Here is a 12,254-nt window from a genome sequence, read left to right on the forward strand (position 1 = left end):
TACTATTCTTACAAATACATATTCTTAATTCATCATTATTAATCTTAAATTCTTATATTGTTATTATTAAGTACTACTCCCCATTTTGAGTTTCACATTTCATGTTTCCCTTGTCTTATTTCCATTGCCATTTACAATTTTTGTCTTTACAAATGCTTTCAATTCGAGCTTTTCCATTTAAGCTTTTTACATTTAAAATTCTTCATACAGACTAACTCTTAATCACTAACCCGTGTTTGAATAGTTAATGATGTTATACACCCAAGGTTGATGAGGAAATGAGAGATATAACTGTGAGCTCTGCAGTAGAGGCATTTCTCTGCCTGTATGTAAATGAAGTACCTTCGCTTGATCTTGGGAAAGATTTGTCATGTTTCTGCCTGCACATAAAGAAGACTTGCTGCACTTGTGAGAATGTGCATTGCCCGCATCAGCTTTAGTCAAATGTAACCAGACATTGAGCATACTGTTATCAGAGAAGGGGCCAAATGTATCAAACTCTGTATATTCAGGTGTAGAAATCTGTGTACACAAAACAGGACAAATGTGAATTCATGACAATTATTTTACCATAAACACTATGCAGATACGTTGTACAACTTTCAATGAAAAACCTGACCACTTAAGTTTATTATTTTGTTGTTTTAATAATAATTAAAAGTAATTATCAAGGGGCGCTATGGGACACGGACCAAGATGGCGGCTTAACGTGGACGCTCCGTCGGCCTTGCACCAAATAATATTAAAACCCAAACTTATCAACGCAAACTAAACTGAGATTATATAATAATTATATTATAATTGTATACATTGTGATCTCGTTGATCTGCTCTGTACATGCGACATTTATTGCACGTCTGTCCGTCCTGGGAGAGGGATCCCTCCCCTGTGGCTCTTCCTGAGGTTTCTTCCGCATTTTTTTTTTCCCTGTTAAAAGGGCTTTTTTTGGGGGCAAGTTTTTCCTCACTCGAATCGAGGGTCGAAGGACGGAGGGTGTCGTCTCTCTACAGATTGTAAAGCCCTCTGAGGCAAACTGATTTGTGAATTTGGGCTATACAAATAAAATTTGATTTGATTTGATTTGATTATGTCAAAAACGACCACAGTCAAAGACTGTGACATTTTCACCAGGAGACGGGCTCCCCAAAAGCCGAAACCCAACACCTCATCTACCGAGCAAGACGAGGACGCTAATGCTAATAGCATGGCAGACGTGACAGCCGTACTGTCTGAGCTGAAATCACTTTGTTCTGAGTTCGGAGGATTTGGATCTAAACTGGACAGTATAGATGATCGCCTCGGTAAGATGGCCAGCTCAGTTGCGACTTTGGAAAACAGTGTGTTGGAGGTGAAGCAAAACGGTACTTCCAACACTACACGAATGGAGGAAGCTGAAAACCGGATAATGTCGGCGGAAGAGCACCTGGAGAAAAATAACATTGAGTTAATCAACGCCACGTAACGCATCGCCTACCTGGAGTCAAAGACCAAAGACCTGGAGAATGTGAGCCGGAGAAAACCAGCCACTTTTAGAGTTTATACATGAGATGCTGCCGCGCTGGCTCAAGCTGGAAACCGCCAGATCCTTCACCTTGGAAAGAGTTCACCGGACCCCGGCACCACCAAGACCAAACCAGAACAGAGCAGTCCTCATTCGGTTTCTGAGATTCCAGGATCGGTAATTTGTCTTCTGCACCACTAAACAACTGAACATCAAGCATGAGGGAAACAAACTTTTCTTCGCCCAAGACCTCTCAGCTGAGACCATGCGTCAGCGATATGAGTACAACGCAGCCAAGGCAATGTTCGTGGAAAGGGAACTTTCCGAGGATTTCAGTATAATCCGTGTAAGACGAGGGTCCTCCACAACGGGAAGATTCACCTGTTTTCATCACCAAAAGAGGCGGAGGATTTCCATCGCGGACTTGGATGAGAAGGCGCAGCTTATACTGATGGCTCATCTATTTAAAGGTACAATAAGGTGTGTGGAAACCAGACAGGGTGATTATCTTTCATTAGAACTTCTGACCACCTTACCTTTCTTCAGTCCTGAAGGATCACTCTATGCTTGAGTCATTGCAATCGCATTTTTCTTGAATCTTAAAGAGACACTTTGTGTTTAAGGAATCACCTCAATCACATTTTTCTTTGACCTTAAAAGGACACTTTGTGTTGAAGGAGTCTCATCAGTTGCATTCTTTTAATTCTATCATTTATATTGAGGTGAAATAACTCAGAGGTTGGTCTGATTTTATTTTCGATCTTGAATAGGGTTAGTATCCCAGGTGAAAAAGTATTATACTTAAATATATTAAAAATATATTTGTAGCATACAAAGGTTATTAAAAATATACTTTTACTTTTTGTGCTTAATTTGTAGTATATTTAATATATACTTTTAGAAAGTGTACTTTAAAATATATGTGATTAAGTTCATCTTTAATATACTAAAATTAAACATACTAATTATGCAATAATTAAAGTTGTACTTTATTGTACTTATTAGAAGTGTACTTCATTGTAAGTCTAATGTAAATTCTAAACTTAAGTACACTTATTAAAAGTGTACTTCACTGTAAGTCTATTTCAAATTGTTCTAAAGTATACTTTTAAAAAGTATACTTTATTTCAATGCACTTATAGTAGTAGATTAGTATTCTTATTAAAAGTGTACTTATTTTTGAGTCATTTGTAATATACGGTTAATATACTTTATTAAAGTACACTTAATTTGCACTTCTGTGGAAGTGAACTTAAGTACACTTATTAAAAGTGTACTTCACTGTAAGTCTATTTTAAATTGTTCTAAAGTATACTTTTACAAAGTATACTTTATTTCAAAGCACTTATAGTAGTACATTAGTATTCTTATTAAAAGTGTACTTATTTTTGAGTCATTTGTAATATACAGTTAATATACTTTATTAAAGTGCACTTAATTTGCACTTCTTTGGAAGTGAACTTAAGTACACTTATTAAAAGTGTACTTCACTGTAAGTCTATTTCAAATTGTTCTAAAGTATACTTTTACAAAGTATACTTTATTTCAAAGCACTTATAGTAGTAGATTAGTATTCTTATTAAAAGTGTACTTATTTTTGAGTCATTTGTAATATACAGTTAATATACTTTATTAAAGTGCACTTAATTTGCATTTCTTTGGAAGTGAACTTAAATACACTTATTAAAAGTGTACTTTATTGTAAGTCTATTTTAAATTGTTCTAAAGTATACTTTTACAAAGTATACTTTATTTCAAAGCACGTATAGTAGTAGATTAGTATTCTTATTAAAAGTGTCCTTATTTTTGAGTCATTTGTAATGTACGGTTAATATACTTTATTAAAGTGCACTTAATTTGCACTTCTTTGGAAGTGAACTTAGGTATACTTATTAAAAGTGTACTTTATTGTAAGTCTATTGTAAATTGTTCTAAAGTATACTTTTACAAAGTATACTTTATTTCAAAGCACTTATAGTAGTAGATTAGTATTTTTATTAAAAGCATACTTGTTTGTAATATATAGTTAGTATACTTTATTAAAGTGCCCTTAAATTTAACATCATTGGAAGTGAACTTAGGCACACTTATTAAAAATGTACTTTAATAGATAACTGGGAATGAAATGAAAACAAACAAACTAGCACATACATGCAATATGTAGAAAGTGTATTGCTAAGTAATTACTCCTTTTATAAGTACTACACTAAATTACCACTGTTAGAACTATTTAATATACATTTTATGAAGAAGTACGGCTTAAAACAAACTCAACTTCATTTGCACTTTTTTTAAGTGTACCTAAATTCATTTCCAATTAAGTGAAACTAAAGTACACTTTAATAAAGCATACTAACTGTGTACTACAAAAGACTTGGAATCAGTATGCTTTTATTATGAATACTAATATACTACTATAAGTACTTTGAAATAAAATATACTTAGTAAAACCATATTTTAAAACAGACTTACATTAATGCACAAATACTTGATTGTCAGAAAGATATAAGTTTATTTAGCCTATGGAAAAAACACATTGTTACAGTACATTATAGTCAATCTGAGCAGGGATTTTTTTCAAATATTGTTTGGAAAGCAAGGCGCCTAATTCAAATAGCATCGTTTGCATCTTTGCCGTCCAATCAGCGCATTGCGCTCAGCTCCGCCTCCTTGAGCTCCACCATTCACGGCGCTTCATTCTGGTCACGTTGCTGTTGAATGACATTGACCCGCTAAAGTCTCCGTCGCGAAGCGAAGCAAGCCCAAGCCTACTTCTGATTCACAGTAAGTACATTCAGTGTTTTTATTTTCTGATCGAATGGTCATACATTTTATACTTCCATTCGTCACACCGGCTAATTCTATGATTTCGTTGCCGAGTCATGACGTGATTCAGCTACTTCAGTCATCATAGCTAGCCAGATAACCAACGTTAACGTTAGCTAACGTCAGTCAAGTTACAGCTACTGTAAATTAACCTATTATTACTGCTCTTGGTAGCGGCAGCGTTACGCCTGTGTGTATGTGCTTCATAGCACAGTGTAATATTACATGATGAAGAGGAGCATTGCGTGTGTGTGTGTGTGTGTGTGTGTGTGTGTGTGTAGAGTCTGTGTAGTGGAGGGAGCAGCAGGTGCGGCTGGAGGAGACATTAGCGGAGCAGTGAAAGAGGTTAGCCCAGTTCAGTATGTGGCCAAATAAACGCACAAGCTTCTCCAGACCACGACCTATTGTTTTACCAACTGCTGTCTGGCAGCAAAGTGAAGTGAAGGGTGTTAGCCCTGAAGCTAACCGGCTTCAGCGCAGGAGGAAAACGGACTCCCCTGCCCTCTCCCGTCCGGTCCCGGACCATAGGTCAGCACGTGTTTACCTGTTCACATTCAGTGTTAAGTTGTTTTGCTTAGTACACTTGTACAGTCTACTGGTTTAGCCTACATGTTAACCGGTCGTCTAGCTGCTTAGTTTATGATTTCGATTTAAACTACTTCCAAGAAATAACGGACCTTATCAGCCAACCTGAAGCTATGTATGAAAGCTGTTCATGTCTGCAGATACAGTATAGTCATGTCAGTACAGTATCTGAATGCAAAAACGACAAAATAACGTGACCTCTATTGATCCTACACCAGTAACTCGTAATAGCAGCTCAAGAGTCAAAAGTAGAGGAAAAGATTTATTAATTGATAAATAAAATCAAAATAAATAAATGTATACATGATATACACATCTCACTGACCACAGTTGGATAATTGCACAGAAGTGAGCACATCTTTGTAATATAAAGATAAAATGCTATGTAGCATTAATAAAAAAATATAGCCTGTAAATATGGTAATTGCACAGAGATTGGAATTTCACAGGACCTACACACTTGTTCAGCACACTATGTCTGTGCTGTGATTCATAGTTGTAACCACTGTTATTATTTCCATGTTGTCTTCAGATGAGCACTAATCCAAAGAGCCACAAAGCAATGGGAGAGGGGGAGTGGATGGTGAGACTGAGGACATTTGCCAGCTCTGGGGTTTGGCCTGCTGGAGGAGGCAACAGACCAGCCCCGAGGCAGCGCAAATGGCATGATCTCTCCCAGAAGGTAAAGTACAGCAAAATATCCACCTATTACTCATGACCATGCATATCACTAGATGAGAAATAGTCATTCTGATGGTGCAGATTGTATTAATCTGAACATGGACTGTACACTGAGTGTCTCACTCCAGGCTGAATACAATTCTGATTGTTTCAGATTGAGAAATGCCCCATGCAGGCCCGTGGACAGACCACCCTCTTTAGAGGGTTCATGGCCTCTAGTTGTGGATTTCACACTGTTAAGGTGAGCTTTAGAAAAATTGCATCTCGCATGTCTGTTTACATTGCTGTTATGCTGTTGCTGTTACAGCACATGTCATAATGCTGTTGTTTTAGCATCCTGCCACTCAGTCTCCTGCTGATGTCCAGCCTGTGGTCTCAGTCTCAGCCCTTGATGCAACTGATAATGCAGCCCAGCAGTCTTTCCTGCGCCCCCTCCAAGTTTAGCTATGGTGAATACTGTTGCGGTAGTTAATGTCTTGTATGAATTGTTTGTTTGCGTTGCATCATAAAATTAACTCATCATTATTGTTTCTCTTTCCAGTTCACTAAATCACGATTTCGTGGAGCACAGTTGGCCTCAGTAAAGCCGAATTTAGTGGCTAGAAGGACTCCCAGACCTTCTCCTTCTCCTCTGTCCCCTGTGAAGACCCCAAGCCCAACTTCATCCTCTGTGAGGCCCCACTGCCCTGCTCCATCCTTTGTGAGGACCCCCTCTACGGCCTCTGTGAGGATTCCCAGCCCCGCTCCATCCTTTATGAGCCATCCTGCCTGCTGTTCGGGAGTAACTACTGATGCAACATACACTACCCAGCGGGACAACTCTCAACAGTTCCTCCAAAGGTACAGTTTCTTTCTTGTTACATTATTTAATAACACAAGACATTTGATTTCACTCTTCAGTTGTCTATTAATATATGTATATTTTCTTTTCATAAAGGAGTTTCTTCTCTATAAATCCTGAGATTTATAACAATTTTATACATTATGCTTTGTTGGCATGCAAATTATATACGCACAGGGAGTTCATTCAAGACCCAGATTTTATTTGACTACCTGTTTATTTGACTACTTGTTAGGTTCTGTTGTGGGGATGACCATCGGTGGTTTGATAAATAATCATCAGTTATGTACCATTATGGTCGCAGACTCAAGCCCTGTATATGGTTTGCATGTTCCATGTTTTATCTGTGTCATGCAATGTGGAGCTTGCACTGGTCTTTGTCCTGGTGTTCACAGTCTTGTGAACACCAGGGCAGTCATTCAAACACTTTGTCTTGTCATGATACACTCTGGTCTTGACTCTCGGTAGCCGTCAAAACAATACTTGCCAAAAATGGACTGAATGGTTGTTGCTGCAATTATGGGTGATTCTTGTTCTTTAATATTGCAGCTTTTAATATCCGATTGACCACTGACAAGAATCCCATAATTGCAAAACACAAGCTAATGATGGCACCAAAAAACCTGACCTAAAGGCAGGTCAGATGAGCTCCACACTGTCTGCATAAATAATGTTCATTTTCTAATTTCCTATGAATTATTACCAATCAATAACAAAATATTGATAAATAAAAGAAATAAACAAATGATCAATTAAAATTACAATCCTACACAACTATCAATTCAATTTTAAAGCCTTTTAAGTATATTTTTAACATACTGGTGGTCTTATATAATTGTACTGCAAGTGTATTTCAAATCAGGTGGTGGGTGTACTTGTGCAGGTGTACTTTAGTACACTTAAAGTTTGTAAAAAGTTGTTCCAATTTAACATACTATTTACACTTTAAGTGTACTTAAGTAGTACTCAAGTAGTACTTAATGACTACTTGAGCACACTTAATTACACATAAAGGCGACAAAAAAAGCATATAGCATACTAAATGTGTACTTTAGTACACATTTAGTATGCTGTACTTTAGTACACTTAAAGTTTGTAAAAAGTTGTTCCAATTTAACATACTATTTACACTTTAAGTGTACTTAAGTAGTACTCAAGTAGTACTTAATGACTACTTGAGCACACTTAATTATACATAAAGGTGACAGAAAAGCATACGGTATACTAAATGTGTACTTAGTAAAGGCTGTAAAAGTGTAATTCAGGTATAGTATTTTTTCACCTAATATGAAATCAAGTATTAATTCCTGCTCAATTTTTCCACAGACGCTGTGAGGGAGAAATTCCCAAATACGGAGGTCAGTGAGATCCGAGCCATGCTCCGAAGGAAGTACAACAATGAGGGCTATGCCAAGGTTAATCTGTGATCGTTTTTCCAGTAAATTTACTGCATTTTTTGTTTTATTTTGTTACAAACTGTTATGTTCGTGCAGCATTGTTTAATTGCCTGGATACCTTGGTTGAGAGGTTTTGTGTTTTAATACAAATAAATTAGATTTTGTTTTTTCAATAATTTGAAGTGGATTTCTTTCATAGAACTGAGTAGCACTCTTTTAGTGTACTAGTGGTACCAGAAATTAAGTAGATCGAAGTGCATGTGGTGACATTAAGTATACTTCTGTACCACTAACACAGTGTACTATACAGTACTAATACCTGCAACACCTATTGCACTTCAAATACACTTCTAAACCATACATCATAGTATAATAATATTATACTTGAAGTACATACCTTTCTGATGCTTAAATTGTGATATTACTTCACTATAAATGCATTCTTATTAACATAATAGTACATTTGAAAAGTAATATAAATAGTCAGAGAGTGCACTTGATGTAAACTTGAAGTATTATATATGGTATATTCATATTATACTTGAAGTATACCTTTTTGATGCTTAAATTGTGATATTACTGCATTATAAATGCATTTTTATTAACATAATAGTGCACTTGAAAAGTAATATAAATAGTCAGAGAGTGCACTTGATGTAAACTTGAAGTATTATATATGGTATATTCATATTATACTTGAAGTATACCTTTTTGATGCTTAAATTGTGATATTACGTCACTATAAATGCATTTTTATTAACATAATAGTGCACTTGAAAAGTAATATAAATAGTCAGAGAGTGCACTTGATGTAAACTTGAAGTATTATATATGGTATATTAATATACTTGAAGTATATACCTTTTTGATGCTTAAATTGTGATATAACTTCACTATAAATGCATTTTTATTAACGTAATAGTGCACTTGAAAAGTAATATAAATAGTCAGAGAGTGCACTTGATGTAAACTTTAAGTATTATAAAGGCATGCTAGAATAATGATAAGGGCATTAAAAATACAATCCCACACAACTATCAATTTAATTTTAAGGCCTTTTAAGTATATTTTGAACATACTGGTGGTCTAATACAATTGTACTGCAAGTGTATTTCAAATCAGGCGACGGTGTACTTGCGCAGGTATACTTTAGTACACTTAAAGTTTGTAAAAAGTTGTTCCAATTAAACATACTATTTACACTTTAAGTGTACTTAAGTAGTACTTAATTACTACTTAATTACTACTTGAGCACACTTAATTACACATAAAGGCGACAAAAAAAGCATACCGCATACTAAATGTGTACTTAGTACAGTCTGTAAAAGTATAATTAAAGTATAGTTTTTTTTTACCTGGGATATAAGATATCAACATCATACAAGGTGCTTGGTTGATGGGCATCACCAGTTTCCTTTGGAGTTGGGTTACATAGTTCAGGTGGAACAGGATCAGCACAAGCCCTACCAGTTCATTGTTTTGAGTAAGGGAGTGGGAACTTAATTTTTTAAATGTGAATGTGTGAAAGTTTATTTCTGTTTTTATCTGTTATTTATGTTTGTTGTGAGCTCAGTAAAGTAAAACTTCCTCTTGTGCCGTACCCTTATATGTTTGATACGAACTATAAATGGAACAAAAAAACACCCAAAATAGTTGTGATATAATAGTCACGAGTTGGAATGTTAGGGGACTACAGAAGTTAACCAAATTAAGGCAGGTAATAAACAGGATTAAACAATTTAAGTCAAAAATTATTTTCATTCAAGAAACTCATCTCACAGCCTCAGACATAAAGTTAGTTCGGAATAGATGGCCTGGCCAAGTTTTGTATGCAACATACAACAATTATGCTAGAGGTGTACTCATCCTCATCCACAGAACAATACCATTCCAAGCTATTAAAACAATCTAAGATCCAGCTGGAAGGTATGTTATCACCCAGGGTAACCTCCTTTCTCATACATTAAATCTGGTAAGCGTATACGGCCCAAATGAGGATAAACTTAAATTTTTTGAAGATCACTTCCTCACTTTATCCACTTTAAGAGGCTTTTATATTATTGGAGGAGACTTAAACTGCACGTTGAATCCGGCAAAAGATCATTCTACTGGCTATGATACTTCTAAAGCGAAAACAAGGGAACTGCTAAAACAATACATTGTAGATGTTAACCTGGTAGAAGTATGGAGGGAGCATAACCCTGACAGAGTAGAGTACTCCTGTCATTCAAGTACATGCAAATCTCGTTCTCGCATTGATTATTTTCAAGGCAACTTGTATCAAAGATTAAAAGTTGCTGGTACGAAAGCATTGTAATAAGCGACTATGGTGCAATTTCATTAAATGTGCAAATAGAGAGATTCATTCACAACCCTCCCAATTGGAGATTACAGGTGAGATGGTTACAGAAACCAGATTTCATTAAGTTTGTGGAAACTAAAATTTATTATTATTTTGAGCTAAATACAGGTCAAACTAGTGTAAGTATAAGATGGGAGGCATTCAAGGTCTATATCAGAGGAGAAATTATTAGTAATACAACCTCGACAGGAAAAAAAGACAAAATAGAAATGGAATCTGAAAACAAAGAGATCTGTTGCTCTTGAGAGCTAAATATAACAAACTCTCTGCTGGTAAGGCAGCCAAAAGCTTAATGTGGCTGAAGCAAAATTATTACGATAGAGGCGAAAAAGCCGGGAAACTTTTGGCATGGAGAATAAAAAAAATACAGTCTGAAAGAGTGATTAACAACATAATGACTTCCTCTGGAAATCTGACGGCTGACACATTAGAAATAAATAGTAGTTTCAGAGAATTTTATGAACATTTATACAAATCGGAAAACCCTCCACCTTCTGGAGAACAGGACACATTTCTTGATCATTTGCAATTCCTAACTTTGACGGATGAGGTCAAAAAGGACTAAAGGACTAAAGAACAATTGAAGAGATATCACAATCTATTCAAAATATAAACAGCGGTAAAGTGCCAGGGCCTGATGGCTTACCAATTGAATTTTACAAAACATTTAAAGAAAAATGACTTGTCCCCCTCTTAAATATGTATAAAGAATCCTATCAAAATGGAACTCTTCCAACCACTTTGAGGTTGGCAATGATAACAGTGATTTTGAAACCAGGAAAACCTCCTATGCAATTTTCCCTCATTCAGACCAATAAGTCTGATTGGCATTGATACAAAAATTATATGTAAAATCTTAGCAAGGAGGTTAGATCCTTATATCCCAAATCTAGGCCATAATGACCAGAATGGTTTCGTGCAGAAGCGCCAAGGCTTTCATAATATTCTGAATTCTGAAAGGGTTCTGAATATAATTCATGAAAACTTTGATGCTAGAGATACAGCAGTATTATCGCTGGATGCCCGGCAGGCCTTTGATAGAATAGAATGGCCGTATCTATTCAATATCTTACGAAGATTTGGATTTGGAAAAAGTTTTCTTAAATGGATTCAGATATTATATACAAACCCAACAGCTAGTGTTTTAACAAATAATATAGTCTCAAGACCATTTATTTTAGGGAGATCTACCCGCCAGGGATGTCCCTTATCACCGATGTTATTCATATTAGCCATAGAGCCCCTGGCCATGACAATAAGAACACAGACGGGCCTGTTGGGCATCCAGCTTGGGGAACAGGAGCACCGAAAATCCCTATACGCCGATGACATGATTCTTTTTTTAAACAAAAATTAGCTGTCAGTATACCAAACTTAATTCAGCAGATTGAACTTTTTCGTCAATTCTCCGGCTACAATATGAACAACTCAAAATCATCAATACTTAAATAAAGAAGAAAGATTGAGACCAGTTATAGATAGCCCATTTATCAATGCAAAGGAGGCATTTACTTATCTTGGTGTTAAAATTACCCCTGAAATTAAAACAATTGTCCCAACAAATTATGACCCATTGGTGGATGAGGTGAGGGAGACATTAGACAATGGATGACAATGCCCCAATCAATGATTGGCTGAATAAACATAATTTAAATGAATATATTACCAACATTTTTATACCTTTTTCAATCACTCCCACTACCACTACCAAAATCATTTTTTAATAGACTTAATAGTATGTTCCTGAAATGTATTTGGAACAATAAGAAATCCAGGTTGAGACTTAGGCTGCTATACCTGCCCTACGAATGGGGAGGTTTACGATCCCCAAATATGAAATGGTATTATTGGTCCGCTCAGTTACGCTCTCCAATGTTTTATTTCTCAACTGAGTCTTTTCCTGCTTGGGTGAACATTGAGCAGATGTCAATACCAAACCTTCCAATAAAACTATATTTATATTCTGCAGACCCAAAAACTTTGAGAAGAACAGTAGAAAACCCTTTTCTCAAAAATACTATCAACATTTGGTATAAAGCCCATCAACATATTAAAGATACT

General features: G+C 35.8%; 2 protein-coding genes across 2 annotated transcripts in view; one reads left to right on the forward strand and one right to left on the reverse strand.

Moving 5' to 3' along the window:
- The window catches only part of megf10 (multiple EGF-like-domains 10), a 225,562-nt gene that overhangs the window by 156,904 nt on the left and 56,404 nt on the right, over positions 1-12,254 (reverse strand). The window lies entirely within an intron of this gene.
- On the forward strand, positions 4,142-7,953 carry LOC311275299 (uncharacterized protein). Its single transcript, XM_084383729.1, has 6 exons — positions 4,142-4,285; positions 4,611-4,672; positions 5,445-5,594; positions 5,748-5,834; positions 6,135-6,433; positions 7,761-7,953. Exons 3-6 carry the CDS (start codon positions 5,445-5,447, stop codon positions 7,798-7,800), a joined length of 576 nt encoding a protein of 191 aa, XP_084239855.1. The 5' UTR covers positions 4,142-4,285; positions 4,611-4,672; the 3' UTR covers positions 7,801-7,953.

Source organism: Pagrus pagrus (assembly GCF_965226575.1).
Source record: "Pagrus pagrus genome assembly, chromosome: 19".
Classification (NCBI taxonomy): domain Eukaryota; kingdom Metazoa; phylum Chordata; class Actinopteri; order Spariformes; family Sparidae; genus Pagrus; species Pagrus pagrus.